General features: G+C 58.1%; 2 protein-coding genes across 3 annotated transcripts in view; one reads left to right on the forward strand and one right to left on the reverse strand.

Annotated features, from left to right (window-relative positions):
- The first annotated feature begins 1,259 nt into the window (after nt 1-1,259).
- Nucleotides 1,260-12,990, forward strand: PIN1 (peptidylprolyl cis/trans isomerase, NIMA-interacting 1). Its single transcript, XM_039251049.1, has 4 exons — nt 1,260-1,356; nt 3,332-3,544; nt 11,458-11,568; nt 12,366-12,990. Exons 1-4 carry the CDS (start codon nt 1,299-1,301, stop codon nt 12,473-12,475), a joined length of 492 nt encoding a protein of 163 aa, XP_039106980.1. The 5' UTR covers nt 1,260-1,298; the 3' UTR covers nt 12,476-12,990.
- A 3,793-nt stretch (nt 12,991-16,783) lies between these two features.
- The window catches only part of OLFM2 (olfactomedin 2), a 60,488-nt gene continuing 58,234 nt past the window's right edge, over nt 16,784-19,037 (reverse strand). For both annotated transcript variants that reach the window (XM_039250935.1, XM_039250934.1), the window contains exons 5-6: nt 18,617-18,723; nt 16,784-17,591 (exon numbers count right to left, since the gene is read on the reverse strand). In XM_039250935.1, the coding sequence (XP_039106866.1) occupies nt 16,914-17,591; nt 18,617-18,723 (785 nt within the window). In that variant the 3' untranslated portion in view covers nt 16,784-16,913. The remainder of the gene's footprint in view (nt 17,592-18,616; nt 18,724-19,037) is intronic.

A 19,037-nucleotide genomic window follows, 5' to 3' on the forward strand; every position in this document is an offset into this window, starting at 1 on the left:
TAAGTAGGCTCCATGCTCATTGTAGAGCCAGACGTGGGGCTCGATACCATGAACCATGAGATCAGGACCTGAGCCAAAATCGAGTTGGGTGCTTAACTGACTGAACCACCCAGGCACCCGTGATATATATTATCTCCTATCTTCACTTGCAGATAGTGAAGCTGAAGCACAGAGATGAAGTAATTTGTTCAAGGTCCTAGCAAATGGAGACCTCGGCTTTGAACCAAAGCAATCTGGCTTCTGAATGAGCTTAACCTACTACATCCTGTCTCAGATTTCCTGTAGGCATATTTCCCTGTATTTCATATCGCTGCCCTCATTCTTTTTAACGGGCACATGGGGTCTAGTTATAGATGAACTATCACTGAACTCTTCTCTGTTGGTGTCTTTGCCTCTCGTATCTATCTCCAGCCCGTCCCCAGGCACCTCCTCAGTGGCCCACACGTGCCGCACACTCAACTCTATATCAATTCAAACCGAGCTCACCATCCTACCGGCGGGTCCTCCTGGGTCCCCAGCTAAGTGGCAATGCCAACACCGACCAGTCACCCAGGACAGAGGCAAGAGCCAGACTGAAAGGGAATAAATAAGTAAAGTAGGTTCCAAAGGAAGTAGAAGTTTGGGTCAGTGGCGTAGGACAGGGTTAGCCTTGCAAAAAAAAAAAAAAAAAAAAGATGTGGGAAGATCGCCTTGGACATCTGGAGAAAACAGGTGGGAAGAGGGAGGATGGAGGAGCCAAATTTAGGCTTCTGGGTTCTTCGCGGCTCATTACCAAGGCAACTTCGTTGCTATGGCAACAGCTAAGGCAGCACCGCCTCTTCCAAGTACCTCGTGGGCCGCCGTCTCTCCCAAACCACCCAGGCACTTCCGCATGGGGGGGGGTTGAGGGAACGGTTTAGGAAGGTGGGAATTACTGCCGCAGAAGCCAATCGGATGGGGCCTGCGGCGAAGGACGCAAAGGATGGGGTCGGGACTTCTTTGAAGCTCACCAAAGGGCGTTGAGAAGGACGGGCTCCTTTCCCTTCTCTACCAGTTAGCGGCCGAGTGAGGAAGAGGGCGGGACCGGGGTGAGGCCGTACGGAGGCGGGACCCAGGTAAAATAAGGGGAGGGCCCGCCCAGTCTCGGTGCTACCCAATAGGAAGCCAGAAAGCCTCTCCGGTCTGTTAGGATGCCCAATGAGCATCGTCGCCAGCCCCCTGTGCGAGGCGCACCGAGCCAATCGGCGGCGGCGGTGGGTGGGCGCGGGCGGCATAGGCGGTGCGGCGGAGGCGGAGCGGGCGCTGCGGCAGGAGGGAAGATGGCGGACGAGGAGAAGCTGCCGCCCGGCTGGGAGAAGCGCATGAGCCGCAGCTCAGGTGCCGCGGGGGTCGGGGCTGGGGCGGGGCCGCGCGGGCCCGCGGAAGCGGGGCTCGAGCTCGCCCCTCGGGCGCAGCGCCGCCGCCCGATTCCCGTGGGGTCTTGGCTTCTCGGCGTCTTCCCAGGGTAACGGCCCGGGCCCGCCCCGTGGGGGCTGCGAACCTCTGGAGCGCGGATGCCGGAGGAAACTGAGGCAAGGGGCGGGGTCGGAGAGACCCTGCTCGCTGCCGGGAGGGTAAAGGGCCGGTGATCCCGCAGCACTCCCCTGGGCGATGGCCCTGGCCCCGCCGATCTGGCTGACACCTTTCGGCCTAATGCACCTGACGTCCCCGGGGAACGTCTGTGCACCCCGCTGGGCCCGAGGGACATCCCTGGGGAAGGACACCCCCAACCCTATGCTCAGGGCGTGGCCCCAGGATGGTGCCCAGCCTTGCGTGCACAACCTACTTCTGCTAACCCGCTTGCCATCCCCACCTAATGCTGAGTCTGCGATATCCGCCCGGTGGTGTTCTGCCTCGGATGGTCCCTGTGCTGGGAGCCCGATTTCAGGCTTACCCACAATCATATCAATAACAGGGCACGTTCATCTCACCGTCCAACCTTGGGCCAGGTGTTTTAAGTGTGTTGTCTCTCTCGCTCTCTGAATAACCACAACTCTAGGAGGTAGGTAGTTATTACCCCCATTTTGCAGGTGAGGAAACTGAGGTCAGAAAAGTTAATTCACCCAAGGTCATTCGTTCCAGGGGGCGGGGACTGGATGAGAACCCAGTCAGCCTGACTGCAGAGCCCCCTGCACACTACTGAGGATCAGGCCCCGCATCTCACTGCACTACCTCAGTAACCCATAAGAATTGCAGCCACAGTTATTTCTGTTAATTGCATGCCAGCACTCTGGTGACTCCTTCACATGTTTTCCACATTAACCCCATGTGTCCTTATTCACTCTCTTCACCCCCTCTTTTCAGATGAGAAAACCAAGGTCTGGGGGGATAGAGGCCGTCGGCAAGGTTTTAGAATCAGCCAGCGGCCCAGCTCTCCCTCAGCCTGCTCCAGCCCTGCTCTGTGGCTGCAGCCTGCATGATAATTCTGATGCCCTGCCCAGTTCTGGGCCCTCTCTCTCGTCTTTTCTGCCTGCCCCCTCCCTGCCTGATGGTCTTCCTCAAGGGTGACATTCAGCTCTTCATGGTGCTGGGTGCAAGTGGTCTGTGCAGCCCAGGCACAGTGTCAGCCCCTGGAATGGAGCCTGGGCTCTTCTGGGTCCTGCTCCAGTCTTGTTTGCAGCCTTCACTCCTTCATGCTCCTCGGGCCCTGGGCAATGTCTGGCCCCAGCAGTGCTGGTCCCTAGTTGTGCAGCTCTGTGCACCGGGTACAGATTCAGAGGAGAGCTTTTGTGTAACTCCTGCCTCCAACCCGGTGTGCCTGGAGCACAGCCTACACTCAGGAAGCGTTCCCAAAGATGGGGAAAGGGAGGCCTCGTTTTTGTCATCTGTAAAATGGAGATCATAGCTACCCCACTCTTGAGGCGTACCGGGCACTAACTGGGTCACAGATATGAACTCAGTCAGTCCTTCAAACAACCCGACAGGCAGGTACTGGCGTGAGAGCGTGGAGGCCCCCGGAGGGGAGCTCATACAGTGAATGACAGAGCCAATCTGAACAGGCAGTCCGGCTGCCGATTACATGCTCCAGCCCACTCCCGGTCCCCCTGGCTTCCTCTCTTCTGTCGCCCTGGGGTATTTTCCTCCTTGACGTTGTCAATAACTAAAGTTGTTATGTTGTCTTATTTGCTTGTCTGGTGCCTCTCTGCCCCCACCTAGAATGTTAGCTCCCTAAGGGCCTGTGGCACGTGGTGGTGGACACAGTGGATTTGCTGAATGAAGGTATCCCATGGGCCAGTCCCTTATCTTGGCCTCAGGGTGGTGTCCTACGAGCAGGTCCCAGCTGAATTCTTGCCCCCCTCCCCCCTCCCCGCAGGCCGGGTATACTACTTCAATCACATCACTAACGCCAGCCAGTGGGAGCGGCCGAGTGGCAACAGCAGCAGTGGCGGCAAGAATGGACAGGGCGAGCCCACCAGGGTCCGATGCTCACACCTGCTCGTAAAGCACAGCCAGTCGCGGCGGCCCTCGTCCTGGCGGCAGGAGAAGATCACCAGGACCAAGGAGGAGGCCCTGGAGCTAATTAATGGTGAGCAGGGCTGGAAACAGGTTATGGTGGGGTCTCTTCTCCGTGAGAGCCATTGCTAGCCTTGTGGAAATCACACTAGACCCTCCACCCCAGCTAACTCAGCTGTCAGCGTTGGCTGACCCAGAAGTGCCTGTACGTGACATGAGCCTCGCCCACACAGCTGTCTCTCCTTCTTCCTTTCCTTTCCCTTTCCTTCCCTTCCCTTCCCTTCCCTTCCCTTCCCTTCCCTTCCCTTCCCTTCCCTTCCCTTCCCTTCCCTTCCCTTCCCTTCCCTTCCCTTTCCTTTCCTTTCCTTTCTCTCTTCTTTTCTTTTCTTTTCTATTCTTTTCTTTTCTTTTCTTTTCTTTTCTTTTCTTTTCTTTTCTTTTCTTTTCTTTTCTTTCTTTTCTTTTCTTTTCTTTTCTTTCTTTTCTTTTCTTTCTTTTCTTTCTGGCATTTGAGGGTTCCGACGGTAGCTATGCCCAGAAGCTCTGTGACCTTGGGGGACTTGCGTAACCTCCTTTGGGACTCAGTTTTCACTTCTGTAAAACGGGCACTGTTGTCCCATTGTGAGGATTCAGTGAGGTGAGAGTGTTTGGTGCACAGTGGGCCCTTGACCAGTGGGAGCGGTTGTTGATGGTAATGTCATCAGGCAGTGTTCTGGGGCACTACGTGGGTAGGTCAGGAGGGAGGCTACAAAGGTAGCAGCATAGAACTTGCTAGCAGACTTGATTAATTAATTCTGCCCTGAGAGACGAGGCTGTTCCTGTCTCTGTTCTGTGTTTCCTCCATAGTCGAAGCAGCAGTGAGCAGACAGACTTTTCTCTTAAAAGGCCAGGTGGTAAATAGTTTAGGTTTTGCAGGCCATTCAGCTTTGTAACTGATAGCAGCTTGAGATAATAGGTAAACAAATGGGTGTGTGTGTGCCAATAAAACTTTATTTACAAAAACAGAATTTAGCCCACTAGGGGCCAGAAGTTGTAAACCCTGGCATAGAGTGGCCGGGTATGGCCACCACTCCCCACACAAGGCTGTTTTCACTTAAAATAACTAAAACTGAGTAATATTAGAAATTGTTCCTCACCTGACTACACTTCAGGTGTTCAGTAGCCACGTGTAGCGCAGATATAAAACATTTCCATCCACATGGCAAGCTCCCTTGGATGGTGTTGGTCTGATCTCACGTATGGTTTTATCATCCATTCAGGCTCTGCCACCAGGCTCTGCCACCACAGACCCCAGACCCAGACAGCCTGAGTTCCTGTCTGGCTCTGCCCCGGCCCTGGCTCTGTGACCTTGAGCAAGTTACCTAACATCTCTGAACCTGTCTTTTGACCTGTAAAATTAGTATTGTGATCCTAGGGTAGTTGTAAGGACTCTGACCTCATGCAGTGAAGCATGAATAACAGTCCCTGGTGTCCGGGAAATGTTCCCGAGTTGCTAGCAGTCATTAGGATGGTTGTTATTAGCACAGGCTTGGCCAAGTGCACTCCCAGTATTTGGCCTGTAGGTTATTACTTATGTACACCCACAGCCCCTGTATGGTATCTGGCACAATCCAACATGGCCCCTGTGAGCCTCATACCTCAGCATTATAGAGAGGAGCATAGTTCATGCACAGAATCTGGACTGAACTCTGTGAAGGCAGGGGCTGGCTCTCTTCCTACCAAATTCCCACGGCTGAGCACACAGCCTGGCCTGCAGTCCAAGCTCACGGCATGGTTTCTGGAAGCAGCAGGAAGCGAGAAGTATTCCTAGCAGAGGAAATGGCAGAAGTAAAGGCCTAGGACAAGGCTGTAGCCAGGACTCTGGGCAGGGACCCTCAAGGGTGCATCCCAGCCAGGTTTAGGGGGTCCCTGAATGGGATGAAGAGTTTGGGGCCTTTCTGGAGACGGCAGGAAACACACGGCCCCATGTGACTGGTAGGTGGGCCTCTGGCACTTTGTTTTCAGGAGAGAGCTGTGTGGCGGGCCAGGGAGGCCAGGGGCCCAGAGCCCAGCAGTGAGGGGGGCGGTCTGCCTGCCTCGGGGGTAAATGGAGGAAGTAGGTAGGGAAAGCCCAGAGAATCACGAGGGCACTTCTCGGGTCCTCCCATCTCTAATGGCCCTGTTCTGAAGCTTTTGGACCCATGAGAGTGGGCAAGAGGTAATAGGCATTTGGAGATCCAGTGGTAGAAGGTGCCATGACTGGCCAGGGGGACTTGGGAAGAGGCGCAGTCCAGGGAGGGACTCACGAAACCTGAGGGGCCCAAGGAAGAGCAACTGGGAGGGGGTCCAGGCCAAAAGACAAGTTCAGAGATGTTAAGAGATCTGGCTGCAGAGCAGCCGGGCCAGAGAAGGAGACCCTTGGGACAGTCCTGGCAAGAGATGGCAGGAGTCTGGGGCAAGTGAGCACAGAAGGAAGGCTGTCGCGTCCTGGGGACTGCGTGGGAGGGGCAGGTGAGGGTGCCTCCCTATCTCCAGGATGGACGAATGTGTGTCTAGTGGGCTGATACTGTGGTGGGACCCTGGAGGTGCTGAGGTCAGCTTAGGCCTTGGAGAAGGGGTATCCGGGAGCTGCTCCCAGGAAGTACCTGGGCCCTGGGGCCTCACCTTGCCCGTGCAGACTGGGGAGTGTTAGCAGGGGCTGGATGCAGGTACCTGCACAGTTAGCTTGGGGGACCCGCAGCTCCGAGCAGCCTGGCCTGATAGGCCAGGGAGGGGTGAGGGGAGCAGATTCTGGAGAGTTGAGAAGGCAGAGTCAGGAGGACTGGGTAATGGATTAGTTGGGTGGGGGTAGGGTAAGGTCAGAAGCAGTGTGGCCCGGCCTGGAGTCACGTGGAGATGGAGCCTGGTGCCAGCTGTGTGGCCTTGGGCAAGTGTCTCTATTCTCAGAGCCTTGGTTGCGTCATCTGTAGAATGGGGACAGGGACCAGCAGCTGACTGCCCAGCAGAGCACTGGGCTCAGTGCCTGGCACTGCCATCTCCATGGAACCCCAGTCACTGAAGGGTGCATGGCTGGGGGCCGAGGTCTAGGCAGGGATTCGGGAGCCTGGTGGGCTCAGCATGCAGACCCTCCAGTGACCTTGACCTGTGTGTCTTGGAATGAGGCTGCGATAGGCTCTCCGGAGGGGCAGGGTCATTAGGAGAGCGCAGTGAGATGGCCCAGGCCGCAGTGCGCTCTGTACCCAGACTCTCGTGTGCTGTGTCGGCAAGCTTTGGCTATCAGGGCCTTGGTTTTCTCTTCCATGAAAGCGGATGTTCCCTCTGCCCTGGGCTCGGTCCGGGTGATCAGATCAGGGCTCGGGCTTGACTCTCATTGGTACCATTTAGATCCGTGCTCCGCCATTGCCCCGAGGCGACAGGCTGCCCTCAGTGGGAACCAGCGTCCGCATTTTCTGCTGAGGCACCTCTTCCCAGAGTCTTCTCGCTGCAGCCGCTGGGCTGGGGCCAGGCCCTGGCAGGGATCTGCGGCCCGGCTGCCTGTCGTTGCCAGTGGCCTTGTGCAAGGAGGCCAGGCTGCGGAGAAGCTCTCCACCTGCTCCTTGTCCCTGAGGGTCCCAGGGAGGCCCTGGTGTGAGCAGCAGTCCCTTCAGACACGCTCACACCCCTTGGCCTAGTGTCCTCACACAAGGTCGGTGACTCGGGAGTGTTAGCAGGGGTGGCTGCACGTGCCTGTGCGGATGGCCTGGGGGACCCGCAGGTGGGCTTGATGGGCCAGGGAGGGGTGAGGGGAGCAGATTCTAGAGAGTTGAGAAGGCAGAGTCAGGAGGACTGGGTAATGGATTCGTGAGGGGTGGGCCCCTTCTTCTGGACCTTGGGTCTTTGGGGACAGCAGACCTAATCCTGTCACCTTTTTCTAATGTCCAGGCCCCTTTCCTAGTGTCTCGAAGCCTTTTTAGAGTCAGAGCCCAACCCATTATTCACTCACTTTCTCCTAAATAATTACGGTGTGTTGGCTCGAGTGCTCTAACAATAACACAGACAGGGTATTTATTTGCCACAATTCTGGGACTGGAAGTCTGAGATGAAGGTTTTTGTTTGTTTGTTTGTTTATTTTTGAGAGACAGAGAGACAGAGTATGAGTGGGGGAAGGGCAGAGAGAGAGGGAGATTTCGAAGCAGGCTCCAGGCTCTGAGCTGGCTGTCAGCACAGAGTCCGACACAGAGCTCGAACCCATGAACCGTGAGATCATGACCTGAGCCGATGTCAGACGTTTAACCGACTGAGCCTCCCAGGCGCCCCTGAGATGAAGGTTCTGACCATCGAGTTTCTGGTGAAGACTCTTCCTGGCTTGGAGACAGCTGCCTTCTTGCCGCGTGCTCACGTGGCCTTTCCTTGGCGCATGCGCGTGTAGAGAGGGCGATGGAGCTCTCTGGTGTCTCTTCTTATAAGGGCACGAATCCTGTGGGATCAGGGCCTCCCCTATGACTTCATTTAACCTTAATTACTTGCAGGAAGGCCCATCTCCAAATACGGTCACATTGGTGGTTGTTGAGGCATCAACATATGAATTTGGGGGGACACAGTTCAGTCCTTAACACAGGGACTGACAGGTAGTAACTATCGGGCTTGCTCTACACCAGCCACTGTTCCAGCAGTAACTACCCCCTCATGGCAGCCCTCCTGGTGGGAGCTGCTGTAATGAGCCCATTTTACAGGCCAGGCAAGTAAGGCTCCCAAGAGGCAGTCACCCACCAGGGTCACAGAGCTCAGGATGGGGAGAGCTCAGGTCTGATGCAACAGTTGGGGTCCAGAGTTTACCCGTCTCAGCCTCAGAGGCGCACTGAGCCGGCCAGCCTGTGATCTGCCAGCAGTGACAGGTGCTGTACTGTCGTGCACGCAGTTTCCGGGGCTCCTGATCTCCCCTCCCTAAAGCAGGTGGAGGTTCCCCATCCCAGACTGGGAGGTCCTTGAGAGGCTGCCCCTGGGTCTGCCTCGCTCTCAACTGGAACCCCTTTGGATGGTGCTGTCTTGGTGAGGGGTGTTGATTCGGTTGGGCTAGGCCGGCGCGGGGAGGGGGTCCGCTACGTGCTTCCTTTTCACCCTCCCTTGAGCCTTTGGATCGGAGATGCACAAAAAAAAGGACACAAGGTTCCAGCATTTCTGCATGAAAAGCCGAGGGGGATCCCTCCCCCTCCTTCCATGGCCTCTTTCTGTCTCCTTTATTCATGAATTCCTTCAGCATTAGTGAGCACCTGTTCTGTGCACAGAGCCGGGTACCGGGAACCCAGCAGTGAGCGAGGCCAGCCCGGCCCAGGCCTCTCGGTGTGAGGTGACTAACAGGCCACAGACAGGACATTGCTAAATGCACAGAGGCTTCCTCACGCAGCGGGGGTCTTGGGAAAGGCTCCTGGATGAGGCAGGACGAGACCGTTAAGCAAAGGCTGAGAGGTGCGGGGGCAGGGCTGGGAGGGGCGTCATGGGGGATGGGGTAGTACTGAATGAAGGGGATGCAGGGGGTCTGAGGGTTCTCTTGCATCTTGGCTTGTGGGCCAGGCTCCTGGAGGTCAGCTTCTAGAAAGGGGAGATTGGAAAGGAGTGTTTTGTTTTTAATATATTTTTTTAAACATTTATTCATTGTTGAGAGAGAGCCCTAGTAGGGAGGGAGCAGAGAGAGAGAGAGACACATTCTCTATCTCTCTCTCTCTCTCTCTCTCTCTCTCTCCCTCCAAAGCAGGCTCCAGGCTCTGAGCTGTCAGCACAGAGCCCGACGCAGGGCTTGGACCCATGAACCACGAGATCATGTCCTGAGCCAAAGTCGGACGCTTAACTGACTGAGCCACCAAGGCGCCCCTGAACTGTACACTTAAAAATGGTTACGATGGTGGGGTGCCCAGAGCTCGGCTTTCGTTTGATTTTCAGGCCGCTGTCTGTGTATGTGCAGCTTGGCCAGGCCGTCTAGTCTCGGGGATCCCCGTTGACTCGTGGCCCTCTCTGCTAGAGGGTGCGGCAGGGTGGGGGTCACCCTGGACTGAGGGGCTGGGCCTGGCTCTGCAGGTGCGGGGCCTGCGCGGACAGCTGCACTTCCTGGAGGCAGGCAGGTACGCTGTGAGCGCTGCGTGCTCAGGACTCTCCGGCCGGCATGTTGAGGTCTACACAGGAGAGGAGGCAGAATCTTGAGGCTGCCCGGGGGCGGTCGAGAGCCGTAAGCAGAAGTCCAGGGAATGGAGCGGGAGGGCCGTCGTCGTGATGTCCACTTCGGCTTGGATCACTGATGCACGCAGCTGGCACAGGGCGACCACCCAGCCGCCCCAGGGCCCACAGCGGGTGGGGCTCGTGTTACATTGGCGAGCCCTTCTGAGCAGGCAGCGTACCACGCTAATGACCAGACCAGACTGAGACGTGCAGGCGAGGGAGACCGGGGGTGGGCAGATCAGACAGAAATAGGGGTGACCCTCTCTCTGGGATGCACAGCCCTCACGGAAGGGAGAATTGTGACGGCAAGTGGCGTTTGTCAAGGTCTCTGCCGGGCACTGTGCTGTGTCGCGGTGGCCTTCTGTGGCATTAGCGACTAATGGTTCAGAGGCAAAGGGATGGTCAGGACATGACAAGTGTGACAGGGACATGGGGCAGGCAGGGGTGGCGGGGACAGCCGTGGAAGCAGCCAGACATATCTGGTTCCAGGATGCTGGCTGCTGCCGTGACGTGCCACAGGATGGGATGACACGTGTGTGGTTGTGCCGTTTCGGTTGTGGTCCTGGCCCGGCATCAGGCAGATGGCCCTGGCTGGGTGTCTGGGCTTCGGTGCACGAGAGAGAGAGATCAATCAGCAGTGTCCCTGTGGGGCCCAGACGGGGTCCGTGAGGCAGTGTCACGGTAGTGTCAGAAGCCCACTGGCAGATGCGACAGCGTGATCCTCACATGCATGTGGGCTGGCTGGGTGGGTGGGGTGTCCCCAGGAGAGTGGACGTCCGGGAAGCCGCGTGGGAGCAGCTTGAGGTGAGGGACCATTCTGGTGGTCTGGGGCTGCACGTCCCAGGGGCCCACCCAGTGGCTGCGCTGGGGGCGCAGGGACCAGACTGGCAGGAACCCTCACTCGTGTGCCAGGGCGCCCGGACGGGGCAGGAGGGAGGCATTTAGGGGAGGAAGGCAGCAGGGGCTCCTGCCTGGACTCCAGAGCGACTGGGGCTCTTCCCCACGGTGCAGACGCACTCCTCCCGCGCGCTCTGCGTCCCACACGTGAGTTACGCAGGTGCTCTGTGCTGCCCCCGGCCTCTCTCCCCGCAGGGAGAACGGCACCCAGTGGGGACAGTTTGCGCCCCACAGGGGGTGAATCCAGTGCCTGGATCCTTTAGGGGCAGCGGGGGAGACTGTGTCGGCTTCCTCTGGGGCCATGGTCCACGTGAATAACACGTGTCCCACCTAAACTGCCTCGTGGTCTCTTCACAGCGCCCCAGTGAGCAGCCTGGCCCTTCGTCCCACTCTGCATACACTGGACAACTGAGGCCCAGGGGCTGACGGTTTAGCCGGCTCCTGTGGCCGAGCTGGCCTGGTGCCCTGGCCTCCTCCCTTTCTCCTGAAAGTCTCTAGAAAGTCTCCGCATCACTGCCTGGGAGGTCTTGGGGGGCGGGGAGCCTGGGTCCCAGCGTCTCTCTTCAGCAGGGCCTGGGCCCGGGGGTGGATTTTTCTCCCAATGTGTGTGTGCGGGGTGGGAGAGGTCAGACGTGTTTGAGCTGTTTGTGGGGGGAAGCAGTGGAAGAATGGGGTGTGAGCCCCGCATGGCTGTTGAGGCCACCGCAGGGCCAGGGTGTGCTCGCGTGTGGAAGGCACGGTTTCCTGGACACATGTGACTGCACACGCACGTGGGGGGGGTCGTTCATGGATGTGTGTGAGGCCGGTGTTCACATGTGCATGTGTTGCAAGGCAGGGCAGTGTTGCATGCCGCCCCCTACCCTGTCTCGCCTGCCCGTGACACGCCGTCGCCCTGCGTGTCCCCGTTTCGTGTGTCTGCAGGCTACATCCAGAAGATCAAGTCAGGAGAGGAAGACTTTGAGTCTCTGGCCTCACAGTTCAGCGACTGCAGCTCGGCCAAGGCCAGGGGAGACCTGGGTGCCTTCAGCAGAGGTGTGCAAGGAGTGGGTCTCCCGAGCTCGGGGTTGGGGGGTGGGAGGGGTGGTCCCTGCTGCACAGGCCTTGAGGCTCCACCAGGTGGCAGCACAGTCCCTCAAGCTTCAGCCATTGCCCTGCTAGGGGGCAGCTGGGCGGCAGAGCCCGTGCCCTTCACTCCTGGGGTGGGGAGTTGGTCTGCGTGTCTGTGTGCAGTTGTCCCCATCATGGACCCAGCAAGGTAGGTACTCTCCTCCTGTTGGGGGAATACAGCTGGGTCCCCGAGCACCCCAGGGCCTGTCCCCTAGAATACCCCTCCCAATACCACCATCAGCCGTGGGGACAGTGGAAGGGTGGAGGGGAGGAGAGCAGCTGTGGGTTTAGGCCTGTCTGGCTCAGGCAGTAGGAGGAGCAGGCAGAGTGGGTCAGACCCCCACCCCTTTCTCCTTTTCCCCTCTGTACTGGGGTCTGCAGAGCATCAAGGCGGGGCCCGGGATGGGGAGAGGGGTGGGGGAGAGCCAGCAAGGGCCTGGCAGCCGATGTGGCGGGGGCTGGGATCGGGGGGCCCTGGGAGGCGAGTTTATCACTGCAGTGTGCTTCCAAGTGCGCAGCAGCAGCTCTGCCTGCCATCCTTCATGCTGTCCTCGGCTTCCCGGGGCCTTCTTAATGGCCCTGCCGCCCCCGTGACAGGGCCATAAACCGCCTGATGGATGAGCAGGAGGCTGGCGCAGAGGGGAGCCCCGTCTGCCTGCCCCACGCAGCCCGCCCCGCGGCCAGGTCTTGACCCCCGCACCCCATGCCTCACGCTTCCCCAGGTCAGATGCAGAAGCCCTTTGAAGACGCCTCCTTTGCACTGCGGACGGGGGAGATGAGCGGGCCCGTGTTCACGGATTCTGGCATCCACATCATCCTGCGCACCGAGTGAGGGGGTGGGTGGCCAGGGCCCAGCCTGCGGGGCAGGGCAGGGCTGGACGGCGGCCGGGCCCACAGACCCCGCTGCTCCCTGCTGCCGGCTGGCCAACAGGTGGCCCTCCCTGCTAACGTCACAGTATTTATTGTTCCCAAAATGGCCAGGGGGAGCCCTTCACCCCTGGGGCCTCCCTCTCTGCCCCCAGTTGGGGCTGTCCCTGCCAGACTCCTCTCCCCTTTAGGAATCGACTTCAGAAGGGCGGCTGCGTGGGGAGGCTCCCAGACCGAAGGCGTGGGGGTGACCTGTCCCAAAGAGAAGGCCTAGTCAGCTGAGCTGCCCCCTCTGTCCCCCCACCCAGGTCCAGGATGGGGGCAGGAGGGCCCCCAGTTGTTTCTGGTTATGCTATGTTCCTCTATTCAATTGCAAAAAGCTGATGCTCCCCTCGGGACCCAGGCTGCCCAGCTGCCTGGGGGTCCTCTCTGAGCATCAGTGCAGCACCCTCGCACCCTTGATTAAACTTGGAACCACTGCTCTGCTGTCCCGTGTCTCATTTCCTCCCTGCTGGGGGGGGGGGGAGTGTGGCTGTCGGAGGGGAGATGGTCTTCCGCCATCCCCAGTGTCCAAGTTGCATTTCTTCCCTGAGAGGGTGAGAGGGGAAGGCGCCCGGGGGCTCCTAGCCAGGAAGACTCCCAGGGAAGTGGGGCACCAGTCAGCGCCAGTGCGCCTCGAACTCGGGTGTTTAAGAATATTCTAGAATGCAAGGGCAGCGCGCTGACCCCACCTCTCAGAATGCGGCAGATCAAGGTGGAGTGGGGATCTCCAGGGGATCCTTGGAGGGAGAGACAGACCGAAGCCCCCGCCTGCTCTAGGTGCCCTCCACGCACTCACGCACGCACGCACACAGATCATTCCTAAACAGAACGGATTGGACCCAGCACCCTGATGCCTGCTTCCCTGTTAACACAAATGCTTTGGCAGGTTGTTCCTGGGTCCTGCCTTCTCCCTCAGATGCTGTTACCTTAGCAACACAGAACCAGCCAGGAAGGGAAAAGGGCTGCTGCTGGGCACCTCTGAGAGCGGCATCCTGCCCGGCGTCCCTGTACTGGGCCACGGGGAAGGGGCTGCCTTGGGAGCAGAGGGGATCCCTGTGGCAGATCAAGTGGATGCACCTGCCCGGTGGCCTGCGGGTGTGGCCCACCTGCCTTCCATCCCCTCCCAGCTACCTGTGCTGGGGCCTGGGCTGGGGGCACAGTTCAATCGGGGTTTGTGGGTTTCGCCCACTCTGCCCCCCTCACTTAATGGGAACCAGTCAGGATGGGGGGTGGGGAGGTGGCAGGCTAGCAGGGCTCGGGGACCTGAGCAGATTAAAGGCCTGCCCAGCCCCACTGACCCCAAGGGAGGCCCCCAAGACTGTGTCTCATAAACAGTCACCTGGGCCGACTCCCATCTGGCTGGTTTCTGGAGCAGTCGCTCTGCTCACTGCCTGCCAGAGTGTCATTAGGAAGGTTTAATGGGTTTCCTCTCCGCTCTGGCAGGCTGCGGGGGGAGCCGGCGGGCTGCACCTCCACGCCTCCAGGCAGGATCTACCATCGCCTGCGGTGAACACGAGGCAGGCAGCAGCCCGTGTCCCCAGTTTGCACCAACAATTCTGTGGGGTCCAGGAGCGATCACGTCCCTGCTGAGACAGCGGAGTCTCTGGGGGAGGGGCAGGAAGGGGGGGAGGGGCTGAGACACCACTGGGGGTGATGGGTTTTCCTGGGTGGAGTCGGCAGGGAAATGGCCTCTGTGGCAGGGAGAGAGCGAGCGAGCGTGTGTGTGTCTGTGTGTGGCCGTGTGACCCTAGTTATCCCTAGGTGTGTCTCCTGGGTGACACTGGGAGCCTCCCTGACCGGCTGAGACCACTCCCTCTGTGGACCTCCTCCCCCCTTTGGCTGGCTGTGCAGCTGCCAAAACCCAAACACAAAAGAACATGGCTGTTAGATAAAAGTGCCCCCGAGTCCACTCAGAGTCCACTCAGCGCCAGGCCGAGGCTTCCCTCACCGCGCCACATTCCCACCCCTGCCTCCTGCCGGGAGCTGGGGCCGTCAAGCCATCAAACCCTGGCCTTCTGGCCACGACGGTGCAGTCTTCCCTCCTAGCCCAAATGCCCCGGGGACAGGGGTGGTTTCCACTCTTCTGCCACAGGCACCGGCTCAGGCTTCTGTGGCCGTGCGGCAGGGCCGGGGTGGGTCACCTCAACCCGTGGCCAGGCACACGTCCGCGAGGGGGGCAGCCAGGGTTGGGAGCAGGCAGCCAGGCACGCACGGCCCCTGGCCTGGGGAGGCGCGGTATGACTCCTGCCCTTCCTCAGTCGGAACAAAACTACAAACGAAGTGTCAAGAGCGCTGGAGCCTGCCTGTGTGTGTGTGAGAGAGAGGGCGCTTAGGGCGTGTATGACGCCAGGTGCTCTGGGCGTCACTTGGAGGGCAGGTGCCGCTGGGACAGCCACAGCCACAGCCCGCCTGGTCCTCTGTGCCCGGTTCCAGGTCTGTGTGTGCCTGGGACAGAGACTCAGCAGCCCTCAGTCCCCAAACTTCCTCAGTGAACTACTCCCCACCCCCACTGTGTGCTATCTGGGGGATTTGCCTCCAAATAAATGGAATGAGGGTGGCCTCAGGGGACCTAAGTGTCCCAGCCCTGTGCTTTTTTTTTTTTTTAAAGCAGGTACCAAGTGCCTCTCAATGGGCTTATCTGGGAATCGGTTCTTTTTCAATGTCAAACATGTCAATTTAAATGGAAATTAATTGCTTTTCTTGAAGATTTCTTTAAAAATTGGTTTTAAATGAGTGCATTAGGCAGTCCCATTTATTATTCATTGGTTTCATTTGCGGCACGGCCCCGGTGTCCCGAGTTCCCGGAGATGGCAGCATGGAGCGGAGATGATTTAATCAGAGAGGTCATTAATTAGAGATGGGGGTGGGGGGTAGCGCCCAGAAGAGCCGGTTTCGCCTCCTCCGTGGTCTCAGTAGGGTGGGATCTAGGCCTGTGGGGGCTCTTTGTGTAATATTCTACCCCGGCTTCAGTGGGGGGCCATGTGGTGGGGCGAACGCGGGGTGGTGCCCAGCACGACCTCTGTTCCCGACCCCCCCCAGAGGTGACTCTCCCTTCTCCTGCAGTCTGTCTCACCTTGGCCACCAGGAATCTGGCTAAATAAAGCCCTCACCTGTTTGTTCCCTTCTGTGCGCGTCCCCGCCTTAGCGACATCACCGAAGCTCCTCCTAAGGAATCGCCTCTGCTTCTCTGACCTCTTCCCAACTCCGCTCACACCCCTGCCTCCCATACTTCCTAGCTTCCCCCCAACCCCGTCCTTCCCTGCAGGAGTTCTGGGCCCATCTCTACCCAAGCCCCTTCCGGGTAAATGGGCTCCAGGTGTGCGGTGGGGGCATGTTCGGCTGAAGGTACCCAGCGTAACTTGAGGCTGTTTCTACCTTGTTTTAGTGAACTTGGAACAGGTGAAACTCATGTAAAATGATTTTGAAATCACTAAGCAAAAAGAGAAAAGGAAAAATATTACTGTGTCCTGTTCTCTTATACCCAAATTCTTAAAAGCAGCCAACACACACACACACACACACACACACACAGTTGCCAGATGGCTCAGTGATGCAAAACCAGCGACGGAGAAAATTCATTTGAGGCCTGTTTTCATCGCTGTGGTAGAATTCTCGGTTGTTTGGATCAAATTGCTTTTAAACAAATTGCTTTTGAACAAAGCAACTTTGGATCGGGTCTCTTTGCCTGTCTTCCCAAAGGGCTCGCCCGGCCATGCCCCTGCGCACCACCCCTCCCCACCCCTGGCCTGCCGCACCCCCAGGCTAGGCTGGCTTGCCCTGGTTTACACACCTTGTGTCATGGGCTACAGGGGCGGGTCTCCAGGCCCGGGCTGAGCCTCCACCTGGCCTCCTCTGCCCTGTCTGGACACACAGAGCAACCAAAGCATCAAATGTCAAAGGTCCCGTTTATTCCAGCAACCCGGAAAGAACGAGTGTAAATAAAAAAAGAAACCGATCCATGCACTCAACTCCTTGGGGGTTGGGGGAGGCGGGGGCGTGGAGTGAGGGGGTGAGGAATGGGTGGGAAGCAAGGAGGGTGGGGAAAGAGGGAAGAGAGAGAGAAGCAGACAGGGAAACAGAGAGTCAGATCAGTGAAAAGAAAGAGACAGAGGGACATTAGTAAAAAGGCAGAAAGAGTGAAGGATCAAAATTTGAGACCAACAAAGGAGATAAGACACAGAGAGAGAGAAAGCACTAATAGAAACGGAGAGGCAGAGAATGAAAGCCTGGCCAAAAGGGAGGGGGAGAAAAAAACATACAGGAGAGGGGAGAGAGAGGGCAGCACAGAGACAAAGAGTAAGGGACGTGGGTAGAATAGAAGGGCCCCGGCCCTTGGGTGGCAGCCTGAGCCGCTGTGGCCCTCAGGGGTCCCCGGCGGTGCTGATGACGTGGAAGAGGGTGACGTTGTAGAGCACCTGGTGGCCATTGTTCCAGGTGTACAGAGCCCGCTCCCGGGGGTTGTAATCCAGCATGGAGATGTGGGAGTACTGGTTGTGGAAGGGCACGTCTGTGTACTCGTAACTGGACGTGTTGGTGAAGTAGGCGAAGTAGACCTTGGCCCCGGCCAGGTGGGAGTTGGTCACATAGAGCACACCACAGATCATGAAGGCCTCGCCGGCGCTGCGCTTGGGGTAGCCGGTGTCCCAGGACCGCACGACCTCGAGGGTGTGCGGGTCCAGCCGGCTGACCACGATGTTGCCCGCGTTCTGGTTGGTGGTGTAGACGGCCCAGAGCCCGCTCTCGTCCACCATGAAGTCCATGTCCGAGAAGCCGCCCCAGGAGTAGGGGAAGGTGTTGTTGTAGCCGGCCCCCGGGAGGCTCCTTTGCACCAGCACGGAGCGCGAGCGGAAGTGGTACTTGACCACCACGTTGCTCTGGTACTTGTTGTAGAACAGGGAGCCATTGTACACCACGTGGCCCGTGCCCGCCCACGGCTGGGGCAGCAGGTGCTGGATAAAGTTCTGGCCTTTGATGAAGTCTCCCAGAGTGCGGAACTCCAGGACCCGCCGGCCTTTATAATAGCCATCCATGTACCAGACCTACGAGAGAGTCGCCGGTCGCTGCGGAAGCACCGCCAGTGACCCAAAGGCCCCAGCACCACACGGGAACCACCCACGGTCCTTAGGGATCAACAGTCGCCAAGTAGTCATCAGTCAGCCATGGGATGTCCAGTGACCTTTCATGACCCATCATAGCCCCAGTGATGGGATCATTTGGTCAGGAACCACTGTTGGCCTTAAAACAGAAACTAACTGGATGGTGTTTGCTACCTAAGGATCAGGGGAAATTGCAGTCCCTGGTGACTCACAGGGAATTCACCGGTCACTGGAGATGGGGTGGTTAGTGGTTACTGGATAGCCCCTGGGTGATGGGGTCGCTTGCATTCACTGCCTGAGGGTAACCCCTGTAGCCACGACATGACCCAGCCTGTTGGTAGCATTTCCTCTGCCATGTCAAGTTGCACGGGTGCGTGCTCTCCCTGGTGCAGATTGTTGGGTTAATAAGCACGTTAAAAACCTTAATGCCAACACTATCATGACCATTTTGAAGATAAGGAAATCGAGGCTCAAAGACATTCAGGAACCTGCCCAAGGTTCTCTAGCTAAGAATTGGTGGCAGCAGGATGCAAAGCCAAGTCTGAGTCCTCAACCCAAGCTCCTAAATCCTTGGCTGGACCTCTATAATCCCCGGGAGACCAGTGATCATAGTGAGGCCACGGCTATTCACTACCTCCAATCCGTGGCCACCTCATGACCAATTATCAGTCACTAGATAGTCACTGGGCAGTTAATGGAAGGTTCTGGTGGGTCAGAGGTGATGGGCAGTCATGACCATGGAGGCCACCGGAAGTCCAAAGGTCAAAAGACTTGGTGATTTTCAGGGCTGGAAGGCCCTTGGTCACCTGGTGGTTACATAGACAGTCAAGGGGAGGGTCAAGGGCCCTGGAGATCTTAGGACACTTCAGGCTACAAGAGAAGCATTGGTGTGGAATTGCTGGGCATCTGTGGGTGACCACAGGCTGTCTCCCCCAGGCTGTGACCCCCGGATGGGCATAGTCACTCACCCGGCTGTCCGCACTGGGGGCCATCGTGTCAGTCATCCAGGAGCCGAAGCGGGATCCCATCGCCCGAATGGTGATGGGGTTACTGACCCCAGTCAGCTTCCCACAGCCTGGGAGGCAGGAACAGGGCAGATGAGGGTGGAGAATGGGAAGAGCCCGAGCGAGGCAGGGCAAGGACGGTGTGGTACCATCAGACCGGGAAGAGCTGGGACCGGGGGTGAGGGAGGATCCCGAAATCTGGTCCCAAGATGGAGTCAGGTTGAGGGTAAGAGACTGGAAGTCAAGGGTCAGGGCCATTTCCCGTGTCCTGGGTCTACTTTGGGCCTTGGGTCGGGAAGCCAAAGGTCAAAGTTTAGAAGTCAGAGGTCAAAACCAGCTCCAGCTTCTGGGCACATGGGTGGTGTTAGGGTTGGGCGTGGAGGTC

Source organism: Hyaena hyaena, unplaced genomic scaffold (assembly GCF_003009895.1).
Source record: "Hyaena hyaena isolate Hyena2069 unplaced genomic scaffold, ASM300989v1 scaffold_392, whole genome shotgun sequence".
In the NCBI taxonomy this organism is placed as follows: Eukaryota; Metazoa; Chordata; class Mammalia; order Carnivora; family Hyaenidae; genus Hyaena; species Hyaena hyaena.